This window comes from Cebidichthys violaceus, unplaced genomic scaffold (assembly GCF_023349555.1).
Source record: "Cebidichthys violaceus isolate CVI_PGR_0920_01 unplaced genomic scaffold, fCebVio1.0.p SCAF_8, whole genome shotgun sequence".
Classification (NCBI taxonomy): Eukaryota; Metazoa; Chordata; class Actinopteri; order Perciformes; family Stichaeidae; genus Cebidichthys; species Cebidichthys violaceus.
Window position 1 is genome coordinate 5,693,439 of NW_027176964.1, and position 20,452 is coordinate 5,713,890.

At 41.0% G+C, this 20,452-nt stretch overlaps 1 protein-coding gene across 4 annotated transcripts in view; it reads right to left on the bottom strand.

Annotated features, from left to right (window-relative positions):
- Nucleotides 1-376: 376 nt before the first annotated feature.
- The window catches only part of carmil3 (capping protein regulator and myosin 1 linker 3), a 62,381-nt gene continuing 42,305 nt past the window's right edge, over nt 377-20,452 (bottom strand). The window contains exons 24-38 of one of the 4 annotated variants that reach the window (XM_068701564.1): nt 17,835-17,948; nt 16,830-17,005; nt 16,644-16,731; nt 14,388-14,513; nt 13,412-13,478; nt 12,738-12,925; nt 11,960-12,039; nt 8,967-9,086; nt 7,398-7,563; nt 6,359-6,731; nt 4,874-4,980; nt 4,545-4,761; nt 4,232-4,300; nt 3,715-3,834; nt 377-1,380 (exon numbers count right to left, since the gene is read on the bottom strand). In XM_068701564.1, the coding sequence (XP_068557665.1) occupies nt 1,340-1,380; nt 3,715-3,834; nt 4,232-4,300; nt 4,545-4,761; nt 4,874-4,980; nt 6,359-6,731; nt 7,398-7,563; nt 8,967-9,086; nt 11,960-12,039; nt 12,738-12,925; nt 13,412-13,478; nt 14,388-14,513; nt 16,644-16,731; nt 16,830-17,005; nt 17,835-17,948 (2,052 nt within the window). In that variant the 3' untranslated portion in view covers nt 377-1,339. Of the gene's footprint in view, nt 1,381-3,714; nt 3,835-4,231; nt 4,301-4,544; nt 4,762-4,873; nt 4,981-6,358; nt 6,732-7,397; nt 7,567-8,966; nt 9,087-11,959; nt 12,040-12,737; nt 12,926-13,411; nt 13,479-14,387; nt 14,514-16,643; nt 16,732-16,829; nt 17,006-17,834; nt 17,949-20,452 lie in introns of all 4 variants that reach the window. The other 3 variants (XM_068701565.1, XM_068701563.1, XM_068701566.1) reach the window with 3 other exon arrangements.

A 20,452-nucleotide genomic window follows, 5' to 3' on the forward strand; every position in this document is an offset into this window, starting at 1 on the left:
CCACAAGCCAATCAGAGAAGACAGCTGTTTTTGGAGGAGGGCTTACAGACATAGGCACTAAAACGGAGTGTTTCAGAAAGAGGGTGAATACAGGTATATTCAGACACACAGTATGACAAAAATAATATGTTTTGAACATTAAAGTGTGTAAATATGTTTTAGTAGTAACACAAAGTCACAAAGTATGAACCTGAAAATAAGCATATGTCCCCTTTAAAGACTGGAAACGGGTAAAACAGTTAGCCTGCCTGTAAAAACGAAAAATCCACCTGCCAGGCCCTCTAAACTTCACTAGCATGTTACATTTCTTTTTCAATTTTTTCAATAATTTAAAAACAAAACAAAATGTAAAAAAGTTGAAGTTGTGGTGCTCAAACTATTTCTTAGCCAATGCCATCCTACAGTAAGCTATGAGCTAACCGTGGCTCAAGCTTCTCTCATAACTGCAAGAAAGCAAATAAATGCAATCTGGAAAATTATTCCTGAAAAAAATTGTAGTTTTCAAAGCCCAGGTCGAGTGAGCCCTGAAGACATTATCTGGGGTTATTTTCACAAAGCTCCTCCAGCGGATCCATCACAGAGGATATTATACAACTGTCTAATAAACCGACCCTTATGTGTAAAATCAGCATCTCATAAACATGACTTTCAGTAATACATTTCCTTGTGTAAAGTCAATTTTATTTATTCTGATTTGTAGATCCATTTTTAGAAAATATACTAATTTTCCAGCCTGCAAAATCAGATTCAAACTGTAAGGGATACTTAAAATACTCTTGCAGAGATGGGAGTGCTAAGTGCATGATAACACATATTTCAATCATCAATGTCAGCATACACAAAAAACAAAGCATACATACACAGTTATCAAATGATATATCACAATTAAAAACATGATTGTTACCGGGTTAAGTTACCACAATGGTTAGTGCAGTTTTATATTCGGCATTTACATCTCCGTCAGGATAAATACAGTACAAACTCACTTTTAGTAGTCACAGATTGTCAGTAAGAGACGGGGAGGGGGGGCGAGACGACCGCATTAAATTATTTTGCACAAATGCATAAAACAGTTCATGACGAGCACACTGGAGACATTGAATACTGTGTGCTGTATGTACTGCAGGTCAGAGCTTTCCTTATGCAACTGAACAGAAAGCATACCAGTACATGCATTTTCAGCAACAAATGTTTACATGGATTAAAAAAGAAGAAAAAAAAAGTAGCTGTTTGCAGCTTTGTCATTTCAGTCCACACAGTTTTAAAAGCTTGTCTCCGTCCAGTCCTCCTTGTTCCAGTCTTCTCTGCCCAGCAAATTCTCTCTAGTGCACTGGTAACGTCATAACACGTCTCTGTTACCAAGCTGGGGACTTTCATAACCTGAAGAAGCAGATACAGTGTCATTACATAACTGCAAACTGAACTAATCAACAGCCTTTCCGTTATCAATGCGTCACTAAAGACAAACAGACAGAATATTATCACCCAAAGCTACAGTTCCGTTTTAGCTGCAGAGCTAGAAGGACGGTGAATATTGGACTTGCATTCATCAGTTGAACACAAACGCGACTCCGACTGAATGATAATGTTGTTGCTTATGTGCTTGATTTGTAAATCGGCCACTGTTTCCTGACAAGTTCACCACATCAACTTTAATAAGGTTGTTTCTGTTCACTCAAAATAATGAAGATATTGCAGAATTAAAGCTGCACTAATCAATATCTCACATTAACAATAGATCAAATGACTACGTGTAATGTAGAGGAGGGGGGGGGGGGGTCATCCGCAGTGCCAAACCCACGGAGAATAATCCCCCAACAGTTGCCCTGAGCTCTGCACAGCCTTTCGGTCCATTTCGAATCATTGTGTTGGATTTCTGGCACGCAACTCAGCTCTTGACAACCTTCTATTAAACCATAGCTGACAGCTGTTTTCAGCAGAAAAACAACTCTAAATAAATAAACCAACTGTACTCTACTTTCTTGGTACCAAACAGCAGAAAGACAGAGCAAGCTAGTGAGCGTAGCGGAGCATTTGGGTGCAAATGCTAAAATGGAACAAAAATTGTTTTTCCATTCATCAGGTGGCTAATACTAATACTAATACTAGTGTTGTTTAAAAGTTACTAAATTACTCTACTTCTCACTTGATTTATTACCTCAGTAAACATTGTAAACATGAGTTTATGGTCTCAATCTCTAGTTTCAAGTCTTCTTCAATACAGCATGATGTTCATTTAGCAAATTATGGTCCATTTAGAGTGAAATAGACCATGAAGCAGGGTATGCTTTAGGGCGGGGCTTACTGTGATTGACAAGTTTGTCCATCTTTTTTCGTCTTTGAAAACAGACTGTGAAAGGGTTAAAGTTCTGTTTATGTAAGTTAAGAGTACCTTTTTGGCCACCTAAGTTCAAGTTCAAAGTTCAGCATTTGCTTCTACTTAAATCAACTCTTCGGGTTAAAACACCAAGATGGCAACGGCCAAAATGCCGAACACGAGGCCTCAAAACAGTGATCACCAATGGGTGATGTCATGGTGACCACGCCCACTTCTTTGTTTTTAGCTTGTTCTGCTGTCTCAAAGTGGCCACAAAAAATAAATTGTCCTAACACTTCAAGAATTCAGATTTCACTGTGTACAGAAAAGGTTCTCACATCAAAAGGGCCAAGAACCCTTCAAGACAGAAACCCGGGACCCTCTCATGAATGTCCCTTATTTGATAGCATATTTTTTTTATTTTAATAGTTTTAGAAATACGAGGGAACAACACAAGAGAAAGTTATTAGAAAGATACACATCTTTATATCATAACTTAAAAGGAATGAATCTGTAAACTTTTCACGGACCCCCTGGCAGAGTGCCATGGATCCCCGGGGGTCCCCAGACTCCACTTTAAGGAATCACTGGTGTACAGGAAACACAAATGTGACAAATGTGACAGCGTGCTTATTGTCCAGATGATGAAGTCTCTGCTCGATGCATCAGCCTGTCTGAAATGTAACCAGAGAGGCCCAGAGGACCACGCAGCTTCCACACTTTCTATATAACCGGCTTTTATGCTATCATTTCTGACATGTGGACCTTTTTATGATTCTCCCAGTGATTGTAATTTCGTCCCATACAGCAGGTTTTTGATATACAGTTTTGTATTACAGAGGCAGTGGTTGTGCCATGTCATTAGAGCTCCACTGCTACAGGGTTTTCATCTTCAATAACAAACGGCTCAGTGCAGAGACTGATGATTAATCAGCTAAACATGGCTGCCAATTATCTCAATAATGCAACATAGTATCAAAAAGGAATCAGCTTGAATTAATTCAGGAATGATTTATCTGCATTTGAAAATATGGTTTTGGTTTAATAGCACGCTTATCCAGGCAGCGTCAGATCCGGCTGCCAGCTGCAATGAGACGTTTCTGGAAAACAGCCAAATTACATCTTTAAATTATGTTTTAGGATTTCTTTCTTTGGTCAGCCATTCATAAAATACCGGAACAAGCATGCATTCAATATGTCGGGTATGACTCATCCATGTACAGTGCTATGGAAAAGTCTACAGTTGAGCTTTATGCAAAAAATAAGTTTAAATTTACTACTTTTAATTAACACTGTACATATCAGCTAAACATCTTTTAAAGATCAAGGGTGCAAACTTTTCCTGCTCCATGGTTGTCACACCACACATATTGGCAGGAAGTGAAACAGATACATACACCTGGTCCCAGCAGGGTAGTCCAGAGATGTGTTTCTGTGCTGGGGGAAACGGGTCTTTTTCACAGAAAATCTGTGATCTGAGGACCGCTCCAGATCGTAGGGGCTGTCGCGTTCCATGCCTGAGGGGAAATGGCACGAGAACACACACACACACACACACACACACACACACACACACACACACACACACACACACACACACACACACACACACACACACACACACACACACACACACAGTGGGGTATGGGAATAGAAAAGGGGTTGCAGGGTGAAGCAGCAATGTGGTAACGCAGCCAGGAAGCTCTATGGGCATGGGAGCACATCAAATAAGAGACTCGCGCTGCTGTCTTTTGATAATAAACAACAAAGGCATTGGCGCCATTGTTATGAATTATGAACAAAAACAGCAAGATGTGCATCTGTGTCACACATCCATGCGTAGAACTAAACATGCATGTTGTGTTCATCGTAATGTGTGCACAACAGATGGGGTAACCACAGCATCAGACATACCTATGTCAAACGAGTTGGACTTCCTGGTGTGACGCAATGTTGCTGGAAATCCATTATGTCCTTCCTCATCTGGGTTGGTGGAACGGTCATAAAAATCATCATCATCAGATCATATTCTGTCTAAATGGCCTCAAAGATCTCATCATCAACTAACAGTATCCTATATGTTGCCACTTTATTCTAACTAGTAGAACTCAGATATTCGCATTAAATCTATCATGACTATACAGAGCAATAAAAGATCTGATTACACACTACTTTTTAACCATGAGTTATGTACCACATCACAAGTTAAGTAAAGTTGTTCCAGCACCTTGACTGACGGGATCTGCTGCTTCTATCCCCGGCTTGGCCGATGCTGGTGGGCTTTTCCTCTCAGCGGCTCCCTCCTCTTCGATGATTGGCTGAGCAGGAGGCAAGCTCCTCTGGTCATCGGTCGATTCTTCACCTGGACTCTCGGGGGAGGTTTTGGGAGAGGCCACGGCCTGTTTTTCCAGAGAGGTGTCGTCTCTTGAGAGGTCGAGACCGGGCTGCGGGGAGGAACGCAGCGTTTGTGTGCGATGTCACGCGCCAAAAGAGTCTGCTGCATGAGAGTCAGTGGTGAACGCTTTCCTCTGTCTGTTTCACATGCTGTACACATACCTTATTGGGCAGCAGAGGACGCTGTCCCTCTGGCCCTCGTGCTCTCTGCTTCTCGTCGTGCTTCCTTTCACTCTGGTCTTCTTCTCCTTGCAGCCTTCCCGCCTCTTCTGGTAGAGACAAAAACACAGCCGGCACAGTCCTTACAAAGACCCAGCAGAGATTTGTTGTACAATTAAAAGTAAAAACCCTCGAGCCTCAACACTGAGGAGCAGGTCCACACTGTAATTGTGCTTTATAGGTTTGGCTGTTTCAGTCCCAGTGTAGTCGAGGCTTACATTTCCAAACAAAAACAATAGAATGAGTACAAAATAAAGCACCTACAAGTATGAGGGTTGCTTTACATTTCTATGTTAAGAGATTTCTACAACTTTGAGACAAAAGGATATGCAAAATATTCTGGCACATTGTTAATATGTATGTGCATCTGCTCATATACAATGGTTACAGGGTTGTCCCTGAAAAATAGCAGCAGCCATTATTAATCATATATTCACTTTTTATCAATTAAAAAGTGTACTCCTCTGTGTCATGTCTCAATTTTTAATGTCAATCTAAAGGTTATTTTCATTGATGTTATGGGATGAACTGTTCTGGCCTCAAGCTATTGTACCGATCTCTTAATTCCCTTTGAGCCAGAGTGTAGTCTGTAGTTTGGCTCATTACAAAGTCTAGACTCGAAACCAACAATAGCCCTCAACAATGGCCGTCTCTCTGTAACGGCCCTTATAGTTTGCGACAGCGTACCTTTGGGACTGAGCCAATCAAATCTCTGTCTGCTTGTACTGTTGTCTCTCATTAAACTCACTTTGACAGACTTGTCTTGAACAAATCTTTTAATGATGCTGATCTATTTTGGATTTTACCCTAGTAGTAGTTTCCTTACTTCTTTATGTGGCTTCTTCTGAGCTTTTTTCCCCAGAGAGCGTTTTTTTTTGTAACTGTTCACAGAACAGAGATGCAAAAATGTATCACTGTGAACCAGTATTGTTAACATTCCTTTGTACTACATGCAGATCTGGTAATTCATCATTCATTTTACATTATTGCTAGTAATTATAATCGATTGAGGTATTCACAAAAAAGGTGCCACATGCTGCATTTTAACATCAGAAAATGGATTTTTGAAAAAAGCGTATAATTACACAGAGCCAGCCAGTCTTAATTTTACAGTAATTAAACCAAAGCATCAGTATCTGTCTGACATTATGTTATCATAGTGTTGTGATACTTAGAGTCAGAGTCTGACTTTACACTACATAAATCTTGTTTTAATATTCAATGTATGAAATGTGATTGCACGTCACTGCATCAGTTTATTGTTTCTGTTTATCAAACCTAAGAAATTTAAATAACTTGCAAATTTAATCAACTACTATAAAATATATTGAGCTCCAATTTGAATGGAATGTTGAAAAGCATATGCTGTACAATCAAACCACAATTTACACTGCAATACAACTTCTCTTGTGGTCTCAGCTGCAGTACCTAAACTTTCCTGCAGGTGTCTCTGCCTCATAACAGCCAGACTGGGCTTCATGCTCTGTGGAGGTGGCTCTGGCCTCGGCCCACAGGGGACCGCGCTCCCACCGTCGCCGTCCTCTCTGTCCTCCTCCGTATCAGTCCGCGGGTCTGTCAGGGGAACGATCCTCTCCTGCCGGCCCTTCTCCATCTGTCTGTCCGTCTGGTGCTTGGAGGACGCCACGTGGCCATTGGTTTGAGGATCTGCGGGGACGTCAGAGATGGCGGTCGTTCCGTCAATATCTTGGTCCGTCTCTTTCATGTCGCAGGTGCTGCTCCCATCCGAGTCCTCGATTTCTGCCCCGATGCAGCTGTACACCATGCTGACCAGGTCTGTGGACTGGACAACGAAAAGCAAAAAAAGAGCCCTCAAACCTTAAGAAAAGTCATCCGACTTCACATACCTTATAATATACTGTCTAGGATTCCCTGTTGTCGATGATGCACTGAATCATTTAACTAGTCTGGTGGTAGCAGTGGTGCTACGATTATTGTTTTGGAATTCTAGTGAATTCAATTATACGTAAATTGAATTATCCCTCATTTTCTCGGGGATGTCCTCGAATCCTCTCAAGGCTCAGAGAGGATCCATGGACTTTGAGCAGAGATTTAAAATAGGCCACATCTCTGACAAGCTACACACGTCCAGCACAGATAAAGACTGGGAACATCGATGCATATGTCATGAAATTACTAACAGATTGGTGCACTATACCGAAGGGCGACAATGCAACGTGTGCCAAAATGTTTTGGCTATTTGTAAATCTCTCACACACACACACACACACACACACACACACACACACACACACACACACACACACACACACACACACACACACACACACACACACACACACACACACACACACACACACACACACACACACACACACGTAGTGTCACCATGAGTTCAAAGGTCACAGTTGGCTGGAGCTGCTTCAGGATTCACTGTCAGTAGTGAATTAGTTTGAATTTGTCCCTGGGACTGTCCCGAACACTGCACCTGTCTTTGGATGAGGCAGGAGGGACTGGCAGCCCTCATCCCATGCACAGGTACACCCTGCACGGGCCGAGGTGAAGGCATGGTCCCGTTTGCTCCAGGAACAGTGCTCTCGGGCCTCCCGGCCTCCTTAGGGTGCTGAATCATGGAGTAGACGTTCTCTGAGGCGCTGCTGGAGCGGACACGGGGAAAAAAGAAAAAAGAGAGATTTTGATGAGTGAATCATATCTATGGGTTTGAGGTTTGACCCGAGAGGCACGGGATGATGTGAGGAAGTGTTAGGTGATCTAAATTGCCCTTTAACTGACTTACTTGCGATATATTGTGCATTAACAATCTGTATTCATCATTATAAAACAAAATAATCTACACTTCCCAAACACTCTTTGCCGTTGCATTAAGACGGCAGGGATGAGAGCCGAGATAGAAGCTAAGCTAACCCAGCTAGGACCTGAGGCTACTCCACTGCACAGGTTGCAGGAAAATAAGACGGATGAAATAAGACTTCAGGGTGAACCCAGCAACGGGAGCTTGATGACTTCCTTACCGATAACTGGCCTAATCGTGGCATTCCAGATCAAGCAGCGCTTGATGGGCGAAAACGCAGGAAAGCGAGCAAAAGAGAGCGCTGGACTGATAGACAATGTTTTTCCTGATGTTGAGTTTTTTCAATGTTAAAATGTCAGCCATAGTATCTGCCCGGAGAATTGTTTTCGTTGCTGCTGAACCAAATTCTAAAAATGCCCTACAGAAATGCTCTGCTGTTTTTGTTTTGCTATGTCTGTCATGTTTTTCTTGAGTTGCAAATGGGCTACAACTGCATTTCGTTGTGCATCCCTGTGTTGCGTAAAGACAATAAATAAAAAATAATAAATACAATCCAAAGGAAGACAAAAGGAATGTGTGCAGGAGGCAGCCAGGTGAACAATGTTGTTGAGTGCTTAGCAACAATCTGCAGGTAGAACACGACATCGTACACATCATCTGTTCTGTAGTCCTCTTTCACACAGCTGTAAAACTTGGCCTCTGTTTAAGAGTAACTCCAGCGCTGCAGCACAGTGGATAAACAGCACAGGCGAATAAATTACCTGTGCCGCCAGTTTTTAGTCACATTTCCTTTGAGTTCAATTTGTAAGCACCTCAGTCGGTTGAAATGCACACGCAGCTCTCACTGAGTGCCTCTTTCTCCCAATTCTTTTGCAACTCCTTTTAAAAAGGTGATGTTTACAAAGAGCGCCCACTGAGTGCATTTCTCCACCCACAGTTATTAATCTGTGTCATTCTTTTATTTTTTTTTAAATAAGTCTTCTGCTTTGTACTTTCTCCTCCCCGGTGCAGTTATGTAACGGCAGCCCGAATGCATTGCAATGCCATAGAACTCAAAAGCAAGTGAAAACAGTTCGAGACAGCGAAATATTTTCTCCCATTAAAATATTTATGAAGCAATGAAGTGACGTTAACGCCCGCCGCTGGATTCATTTAACAGCCATCTCCATTCTCTGGGTCTGTGCATTTAAACGCTCCTCTCTTCCCCCTCTCCTTCCACTCCAGGCCCCGGTGCCGCGTACTCACTCAGAGTCCTGATTAGAGATGGTGGAGTTGCGGTTCTTGCGGAAGCCAGAGAAAATGGACAGGACGCTGCGTCTTTTCTTCCTCCTCAGCGACTGGCCCTGATGGAGGGATGACAACTGACTGAAGGGGAGAGAAAGAGGAGCAGAAGTCAGAGAGGGTTATTGGTAAAGACAGCAGAGTAAAAGAACAGACGGATAAAGTACAGTTGTAGCATTAACGCCAATTATCCATCAACCATTATTGACCAGTGTACATCCTATTTCAGTGTTACTTATGTTAATGACCCATTTGACCATAATGTTGGTTTTTTTTTTCCCCATTCTGAGTGGGTCTGTGCAGATGGTTTAATATATGTGACAGAAGGCAGTAGGCACAGTTTATGCTGCCTCAATGACTCTTTTTCACGCACTGCTGGTGAGCATTAACCACACACTGTCATGAGGCCTCCTAACGGTTTAGGAACTACTATTTCCATGTGGTTTGGGGAGTCATAGTGCTGTTTAATTTGACCTTTTTTGAGCCATGTATGATCATATTACAATCTAAATAAACAATTTTATGACCCAAATAAAGTAAACTGACCTTGAATGTGTTATCATCATTATACCAACTTAAAAGTCTTAACCCAGTGTACTGTGTTTTTTGGCAAACACTTGTTGGAGTATTTCATGTTAGTCTTAGCATTTCTTTTTTAATAGTTTCACTTATATTCATGCTGTAAAATATACAGTTTTAAAATTCTCATAAAAGATATAATATATCTTATTTTGGTTATATCCTAAAATTAAACTTGACTAAGTGCTGCTTTAAACCTGCAATGATTGTAAAACAAGCTCTAAACCCTTGTTAACATAATTTACCTGTTGAGTTTAAAACTATTCATCAATCCAGCGGAACATGAGCATTAGCACTTTGAGTTCCACCTGAGGACGCCAATATTCGCCCTTCTCTTAGCTCCGTTTATGGTCTGCCCTAACTCCTGAGGGAAATGTCTCTATACAAAGCTCTTTAGCTGCTAATTGCTGCACTATGTTCACTGCTAGTAGGAAACAACGCTAATGGGAACAATTGGTGAACCAAAACAGGAAAGTTGCATGCCTGTAAACCAAAACATTGAGCTAAAAGATGCTAAAATGCTTAGTCGAGATCTATTGTTGCGATTTTAATGAAAGCATAATATTTGCGTTTCTTCAGCATATAATTGCTTTGCCACAGATCTGTATTCACAGACAGTCGGTACCGTCTCTAATACAGAGCAGAGAAAGCAAAGAGACTATGTTGCATGACCACGGTGCAGTTCCAAAGAAAATGAGTCCGTAAACAGGAGGATGGACTGTGACAGTAAACAAAATGATTTATTTCATATAATGGAATATGTTCTGGTTATTGAACAAATAGAGCTACAAAGTAGGTCTCTATTCAGCACAAAACAAACTCTCCGCTACATCTTTGCCAAAGTGCTTCAGGAGCATGCTGTTCATTTATCATCGCTACCAGTACATGACATGAGAGCATAAAAGCATGGAGGAGGACATGAATAGTCCCGTTGTCCTGCATGTAGAATGAACTGTAAGCAGCATACAGGAGGAGCACCTCTTATGTAGGTGTGTTTTAACATATTGGCATTTTTGGTGTAGCAGTTTGGTAAGTTTTATGTAAGACTGAGCATCTCACCCACTAAAACTCTTTAGTGGGTGAGATGTGGGTAAAATTCACATCTTCATACACAGCTGATATGATGCGTTTAGATACATGTTTAAAAAAGAAAGAAAAGAAACTACCACAGGATTTCTATCACTCACTTCAGCCCTATTTGGATGAGATGTATGAAATTATTCTGTCCAATTAAATACAATGTGATGGAACACCGATAACATTTCTATTTCATTTTTACTGAAACACATTACATTCACCGAAGGGAGGAAAAACAAACAAACACAGAAGCGTTCTCCCGTAATTATGAATTGTATTTATCATAATTCTAACTCAGTGTCTCATGATTAGAGTTCAGCATTTTGTAATTAAAACATTTTTATATGATAATTATGAGAAGACTATCCCATAATGATGATTAAAACGATCAGTCAGGGTTTAGGAGGACAGGCCGTGATGATACTGCCTTTTTCCTTCATGGTTGGAGGCTTTGGGAGACACTGATTCAGTCACTGACTGCATGGCAATAATCATACCGAGAGTCAACATTACCCCGGAATCCTAAGTTATTGGAGTTGTTGAGGTGACAAACACAAGTTAAGATTTACTTAAAACGTGTATTAAAATGATTTTTTGCCTGCTTGGTGGCAGCGGTGGGGATATATTATCATATTTTCACTACTTTATTTACACATCTAACAGATGCTGAGGAACACTGCCGTTTGTTTGGATTCCTGTTCATGGCCACCTGGTGCCCGTTCCCACTAACTCTTGAACAGCATTGTTAAATTCTCCACTATATCCACCAGCTCGTCGCTAACTTTGTGCCCTTTGTTGTTTTTTCCTAAATAAAGAAAGCTTCTGTCTACATTCAGTGTTACTCACCAGAACGCAATGTGTGTATTTTTAAGTTGTTCAACAATCATGCTGAATGCATTTCATTCCTTATGAAATACTTCTTTGAAATGTGCTTTGTTAACATCCATGTTTGCTAGCTTGCAGTCTGCATCCTCCTTGTCTTCTTGTATCAACAGTTCATATTTCCTCTTACATATGTGCAATAACTCAATCCGATCATATTTTAGTTTTTGTTAGTATTCCAGTTTACTTCTTTATCAAACCTTTACTGTCTTTTTTTTTAATGATGCCTCTTGTTGCACTATCCCCTCTGCTGCTGTAATACTGCAAATGTCCCTGGTGTGGGACTAATAAAGGATAATCATATCTTATCTATGCTTTGCTGCTCCATTGTGTTGTTTTTGGAGCGTTCCCGCTACCTGTATATCAGTGGAATAGTTTGAAACCATTGGCTGAATGTGCAAACTGATTTTGTGAGCTACCTGTCGGGTAGAACTCTCTTGCTGTAGAAATCAGGCAGTCCATCCTCCAGCATACTGACTCCTCCGTTCTCCGAACTATGCTACACACACACACACACACACACACACACACACACACACACAACAGGAAACGGATAGAAAAACAGGATAACAATGATCAATCTGCCATGTCGACAAAAAAACTGAAAGGCTGACAAAAGGTATCATCATTTCAAATGGCTTGCTGGCAGAACCAAATCCACTGCCAACAGAAGTGTGTTTGTAAAACGACTCCCTAACTGAGTTTGTACAGATTTAGAATAAGCCTTTTTACAAAGTCTCAAAACAAACAAGCCGCTAAGTTAGAGCCTGTCCCGCGGCCCCAGAGAGATGGCGGCGCATGATTAACAATTGAGTCACAGAGACGCATGCGACAGCTTCCTACTTTAAAAGGAACTTATTTTTGGAAAGTGCCACTGGCACGGAAAACAAGATAAATAACAACAGTTCACGCAAAGAATGCAAGAGATAAAAAGAAACCCTTGACAACTAAACATCTCGGGTTTACCTTCTCACTTCAGCGTGCCTCAGAAGCTCGTTTGTGAAAACACATGGACTGAACTTCATGCTGCAGCGTGAGACCCACAATTGGGGCAGTTAAACATATACAGTGGTGCCACTAGCATAGTAAAAAGTTGACCTTCCAGGTACCATAAAAAGATCCAGATGCCATTAAAAGATTTTAAAAGCCAGCTACAAATTTCAAAGGTCACCGCTTTGCCGTTTGCCATCGACTTACAGACTCCGGGGGAGGGTGACCCGCTCTGTGTCTCCGCGGCGGGCGGGGCCTGACATGGGTCACGTGACGCAAGGGCGAGCCGTTGGTTGGGAGGGTGGACAGACACTCCCATGATGCCGAGTGGGTAAGAGGGGCAGAGTGCGGTGGGGCTGAGGGGGTAGGAGACGGACTGAGCTCATCACCTAGACCTACAACGAGACAAAATAATAAATGATTTTATAGGTCACATTTTGTCCTACAGTACACTGCATACTAATACACAGCATATTGAGTTCAATTACATAGACAAATATCAAAAGACAAATATCAAAACCGTCTATGGCCTTTAGTTTAGTGGCCCTGTGAGGCAGAAAATAGATGAAATGGAGAGGACACTGTTATTCTTAGACCATTACCACTAGTGGGGCAAATATGTCAAATTTGGCCCGAAGGCTGTATCACACAGAAGGCCATGCTATTACTTAAAAAGGGTTAATCCTTCAATATTAACATTAAATACATTGGTTAATAACACAGTCACTGCTGTGAGAAAAGTTAAAGCACCACTTGTGCAGCTGAATACTTTTATTACAAACAGAGACTCACTTGACCCTGAGTCTTCTTTTATTGTAAATACTTCATGCTATGCGAGCGCTCGAGGACAATTAGCTGCGAGGCGAGGCACAAAAACTCACTCTGTCTGGTGGAGACGGGACGAATTCTTCTAGTTCGGGAGCTCCTCTTCTTAATAGCCATTGTGTCCTTTTGTCAAAGGAGATGAACACATAATGAGCAGTGACTTTATTTCTAACACTATGTCTAAATATTTTAACACAGATGTGACAACAATGCACAAAAGAGTAAAGAGAGCAACTAGAGAATAAGTGGGTTACGTATTGTATTTCGACATTAATAAATTACTATCACCTCCAGTATATTTTAAACCATAACTGTCCTTAACAACCAAAGAAATACTGTGACTTTATTTCAGAGGAAATCGGTTTGGTTGTTTAAAAGGACTGTTCCTCCTGAAAAAGTGGAGCAATGTTGATGAGAGCATTACTTTCAACACGTTTATCCTCTTCAGTAAAGGTGAGAGGACACACACGGTCCGAAGGAGTGGAAATCAGCATCTTCTCTGCAGTGGGAAGCTACAGGGATTATGGGAAATGTGAGCTGCGTTCCAAATCGCATAGGTTTTCTTTTTACTTTTAGTACACGCTGCTGCTCCATGCAGTATGCATTCAGTTGGGATATACTATTTTGTCAAAACGTTGCACCTTGAACTTCCCTCTTGCTCATTTATCTGCTGTACAGAATAGCCAGAAAATCATGCTGGCTCGCAAGATGCAAAATGTGACCTGATGCAGCAGGACATCCTGGTGTACATTTTCAAATTGCTTACTGTCTCCCTTCAACAGCCCCAAAATCCAATGGTATTCACGTCACAGGATTTGCTACAATAGAAAAGTAGCACTGTACATTTCAGAAGCTAAAACTAGTGAATTCACTTTTGCATAAGACGTTACTCAAACTATCAGCTGGTAATCTGATAGTTGTTGTCATCCAACGATTATTAGGTAATGCTCAATAATCATACACATGTGTACCTCTGGATTAAAAAGGAACTCACTATTTACACACATAACCAGCATGTCCTCAGACACTTACTATTCCCAGGTTGAGGCCAAAGTCCTCATCAGGAAAATCCAGAGACTCCATTATTCTGGACTGTCTGACGGTGCGTCTACCCGTCCCGACGTCATCCCAGCGCTTCACGTGGGACACCTGCCTCAGCTGATGCAACACACACACACACACACACACACACACACACACACACACACACACACACACACCGGGATGACACTTGAAACAATCTCCTCCAACTCAATCTCAGAGGACAAGTGCGTCCGCCGCTGTACACAAGAAGCTCCCAATCAAAGCAAAGGATACTTTGCTATAGTTTTGAAGAATATGGATAAAATGCAATATCTTGATTATTAAAGCAAAGTGAGGCATGGAGGACAAACTCGCACTGCAGCAAAACAGAGAAAAAGAAAATGAGATAGACGGTGGAGGGGCTGAATGGAATGCAAAGCAGAGCAGGGCAAAGTAGTGTTATTGCCAGAAGTCTATTTTTTGCCTCCTTTTCCACCGGCTTCATTTTAAACAATTCAATTTTATGGAGAGGAGAAGCCGCAGGGGTCCAATCATGTCCTTAACGGACACAAATCCACTTGTCTTGTTGTCTCTGAGTGCAATATTCTCCTCGAAAAGCTGCTCGATACTTACAACCCTTCATCCTGATATGGTAATGACACAGCAGCTGAAAAAAAACACAGTGCCTACTTCGCTTAAAGATGCTAAAAAAATTCAAGCATTCAAGGCATTGGATTTTAATGGGTGCTCCATTTTACAGAAGGTCTTTCATACTGTAGGGGACCAATAATGAGCTTCTGCTCTGCTCATCAAATTGCACTATTACTGATTCTTAACTCACCAAATTGAATCTTAAATGTTATAATTTTCTCGAGTGCTGACTTTGACTTTTGAGTGTGATCTGGAGGCATTTCCTAGCCGACGCTACAGTTCTCACTTAAATCTCTGCACTACGCCAATGTAGCTGGAGGCAAAGTTGTACTTATCTGGCAACATTTTATCAATAGTGCGTGTGATCATAAACAGACTATTTTTTTTGTTTGTTATTTTTTTAGAAGACTGATGTTTTCTGCTTACGCTTTAAAAATTCAGTGTGTTCGGATTAATCCATGACTCATCTTACTATGCAAAGGCACTGACTAACAAAATGTAATGAATCATCACATCGTACACAAACCAGAGAATGATTTTGTAGAAGCGGCAGTAGGTTGCTCATGGATTATCATTTATAAATAAATAATAAAAAATAAATAAATTTTTGGTGAGCAGCAAGGAATTAGACTTGGAAACGGTGATGGAGCCTCTCAAAGTGTGGAAACGATCCGACCAATGGAAAGAAGTCATCCTGTCAATCACTTCTGGAGGAGGAGTTTGGATCAATGTAAGGGTGGTGATTCTTTGAATTGGTGTATATTTATACAGATTTGGTCTCTTTCCTCCCAAAATGACTGATATTTGTAGTTTTTGGAGGACAAAATAATGCTGTCTTCTGCTGCCCGCCAGCTTACTGAGTGATTTCTGTTGTTTTGCCAAAATGCTGGATAGTTGATGCAGACAAGCCTAAGCTCCACAACATAGATGTAAACATCGACGAAGTGGAACTCTGACATGGACATGGCGGAATTTTAGTGACTGAAATATAGCGGTGTATCACAAGTGCCGAAAAACCTGCAGTTTGATCTCATATCTTTGTTTTGCTTCAGTTGAGAGGTGATCCAAATATTCGTGGCCTGGAACAAAAGGAAGTTTGACTGGTTTGTGCTGCCCAGACTCCTGTGCGAGCCGCCATGTTGGCCCATTGTTTTGCCCTCTCTGTTTTGCCCTCTCTGCGCATGTCCCGAGACTGATCACTATGAATTGCAGCTTCATGTTCAGCAACATTAAGGAATAGTTCCTTAATGTTGGGGAAATACTCGTCTTCACTTGGTTGCCCCCCCCCCCCCCCCCTCTCCCTGGAGAAAGAAAGCGAATAACTTAATTTCACAAAATATTTTACAACTCCTTTAATAAAAAAAAATAAAATAAAAAAAAAAATCAGAATTCAAAGCTGAAATCTGTGACGTTATGTGATTAATAAAATGTTATGATCCATTGTTATAGAGAGGTGTTGTGAAACACTTTAAAAAAAAATACCATGTTAATGCAATGAACTAGATCCCAAATCGTCTTTGCTGTGAAAGTTATAGATTTCAGTTTTAAACTCAGAAACGTTTTTGCTCTACGTTTCTACAAAGAAGTCATGCAGAAAAGGGGTATTACCAGTACCAGGGTTTTATGGGTGGTGTACAGCTCTTGTAGAATCTGATCCACTATGGAGTTGGTCAGGTAGGAGACCACAGACAACTTCACCTCCCTGAAAAGAGGAGAGAGAAGGAAAACAGAGGATGGAATGAAAATGAACGTCACTACCTTGGCTCGACTTTGAACCATTTCACTAATTCTACTTCTTACTCCAGGGCTCTGTTGATATCCTCAGCCGCTCTCTCCATGAGGGCGTTGCGGATGGCGGAGCGTGGGATCGATACTTGCTCGGAGATGGACGAGAGAGGCGTGCTGAGTCTCTCGGCGGCTGAGCAGGACATTGGACACAGCTCGCGGCACAGGGACACCATCGAGTCCACCACCACCTGGGCACAGTTGAACCGAGACATGCGTCACATTCCTAATGCATACACATTCATGATTCTCTGGTTCCAAAGCATTTCATTATTCATGCACGGTGTTTCTTTATCTGCTCGCTTAGATTTTTCACCCAGCTCCTTTGCTCTGATTTGTTGTCATCTTTTATTTATGTGCATTGCAGCAATCCATTCATCCGTGTATCAACTATTAACAATTCAGACGATCCGGTCGCCGTCTTCCAGATCCAACTTTGCGGGTTCACGCCGAAGTTGGACACTTGCGCATGAAGTGAATTACTGCATATTGATCTCGACCTCTGCCAATTAAAAATGTAGCCTTCTGCGTGACAGCAAAAAATTTGAAAGCACAAACAGAAATGCAAATTATTCTCAAGTAAGTTGAAATTCAATAGAGAGTATCCAAGAGTCCTCCTCGGGGTGTGTGCTGCTTTTTTATCTTTCGACTGCGCTGTGCTGCTGAATCCCGATGGGAACAGAAAGCAACTAAAAGAAATATTAAACTATTCCTGTGAATTTAAATGCTACAATTCTTTTGAAGTCAGCACACCTGCACCCCCCCCACACACACACACACACACACACACACACACACACACACACACACACACACACACACACACACACACACACACACACACACACACACACACACACACACACACACACACACACACACACACACACACACACACACACGCCACTAATGGGCAATTTAAATGCAACTAGTCCAGAGCTCCACTACTGTTTAAAATACGGATGCATCGGGGAATGGCTGGTGTCTGCAATTACGGCCACAGTTCCCCCTCCGACATACCTGCAGTTCTTTGTCCGCAGCCTTGGCCAGTTCTCCAGCCAGAGTGTCCAGTCGCTGCTTGACGGGTCCGTCCACTGACAACACATGGGCCAACTCACACAGGGAGGGATACAGCTGATGCACACACAAACACACACACAGCCGGGCAAGGAAGAGAAGAGGTTAACGTCGGTGGAGGAACGATCGAGTATCAAAGGGAATGTTCTCATTAAGCAGAATGTCCCACTTCTGAAAGTTATATTCTATGTATATGGTTGGATTATTATTATAGTAACGGTTACAGGTGGAGCTGACTTTGACTACATTATATTCAGTTGGTTTAATAAATCATCATCACATACTAGGAGCTGATCATACATTTTGTGGACCAAATTGTCCATTTTCACTCAGACAGTGAGAAGCCTGTGACCCTTATTATGACGTAAAGGTACAGGAAACTCAAAATCTTGTAGCTAATAGGTGCTAATTGTTGGAATGCTGATTCAGCATTCCAAATATTGTTCTTCAAATCTTTATTCAACTTCTTCCGGCTATTTCTTCCGTGTATTTTGGCACTTATCTCCTTCCACATTTTTTAAGCTACAGAAACCTTTCTAATATCAAAATGTTCAGCTCGTTCAGCTCATGTGTGCTATGTCTCTTCATATTTCTAATCTTTAAACTTTTTGCAATTTTTTTTTGATTGGGATGTCTATGGAGAAACTTTTCAAATCCTCTTAAACTTTTTCAACTTTCAACTTCCTCATACTTTCAGCTACAGACATTGAAACTTTCAAATGTTGAGAAAATCCTGATCAATGATTGTATGTTATAATCATTTTGATATCTTTTACACTTTTGAACTGTAGCAATTTTGCTTTTATGTTTTTTTCAGTCCTTTTCTGAGTTTATAATGGGTGTGTATTGTGCAGCTTAGAGTGCGTGATGTCACCGCTAGAGTGAAGAGGCGCTTGAGATTCTTGAAAAAAATATTTGTCTTTTGCTACTGACTGCACAATTTTCACTCTTCATGCATAATTTTTGGATGGAAACGTAGCTAATCTTGTCCTTGTCATAGACAAATGACTGTAGAATCCCACAGATTTACACATTTGGCTCAAAGAGCCGCAGAGCGACATGAACTCCAACCAACTGCTCCATTAGACTCCATGTTAAATCTGACCACTAATTTCTCAAAGAAAGTAGACGCTACAAGTTTTGTACATTGCGCTGGAGCTCACATTTTTAAGACTACAGACATCATTTTCACAGGATCTGTTCCTCAAGTCATCCTTCCTCTCCAGTATTAATATCAGAGCAATAGGAACTACGGTTATGTTTTTTTTTTTAGGTTTTGTTTGACAGGTGTTTCCCAGTTTTTTCTCCTTGAAATGGCTGCAAGGACACAGGTGTAGCTAATTAGTGATGTTGATAAACACACAGACTCACGCACATACACTCCTCTCACTCTACTTCTCTGTGTGTGTATCTTTCTCATACAGTCATTCAGGTCTTGGAGATTTTTTAGAGTGATATGAATTTTCATATTTGTAATCTTTAAACTTTTTGAATTATTAAGCTTTTTGCAATTTTTTTTGAATGGGATATCTATGGAGAAAATCTTCAAATCCTGTTAAACTTCTTCAACTTTCAAAGCCTTCTTCTTTCTCATACTTTCAGCGACTGACACCATAGTTAGACGTTTAAACTTTTTCAGGTTTTCAGCAGTGCAGTTTAAATGCTTTCAGGCTTCAACATTTTTCAGACAGGTAGTCTCCCATTTCTGTATTTTCAGCAATGTTTTTGCAATTAATTTCAGCTTTCAGAATTCCAACGCATTTTCGGCAGGAAATGCATTTTCTAGTTAAGTTGTCTTGCCATCAGCTCTTAAAAATATCACCAATTGAAAAAGTTTTTTCTTTGCCTGAATTTGATTATCTTTACTTAAGCCCATCTAGCTCCAGCTCAGCTCCATCACAGAGAGAAATGGCTCTAAATAGGAACACTGCTCCACCTGGGAGTCTCCTTTGATGTGGGAGTAACAGTCATTAGTCTAATTAGAGTTGACAGGAGGAAAGTTCTCCACTTCTGTGAACTATCGCAGGACTATCACAGGTGAAAAGTTCATTTGGTGAATGAGACGGCATCCAAGGAGTTTAATCCAAGGCACAAGAAAAAGGGAGATGTGTGTGCTGCGCTAATTTCAACCACAAATGGATGCAAAACAAACTGAGCTCTAAACTTTAGTTTAGCCAGTTTACCTAAAAGTTATTCTGATTGCTTATAATGGATCTACTGTTAATATTATCGTATAAATGATTAATGAATAATTAACTAACCATTAATAAAGTCATCATGTTACAACTTATTAACCCCTTATAAAGGGCAAAAGCTTATTCAGCAAAATACCTGGTCACCATAGCAATCAAGTATATGTAATGTAGTATGATCTACAATATTTGCCACTGAAATGTAGTGATGTATAAAGTAGCTATAAATGGAAATACTCGAGTACAGTACAATTAACTAAAATAAGTCCAATATTAGCGCTCCTTTTAGCTCCACCAACTTCTGGGAGAATTGTCTGGCTCTTTAGCTGCTAAATGCTCCAATATGTTCTCAAGCTAGTTGCTTACATT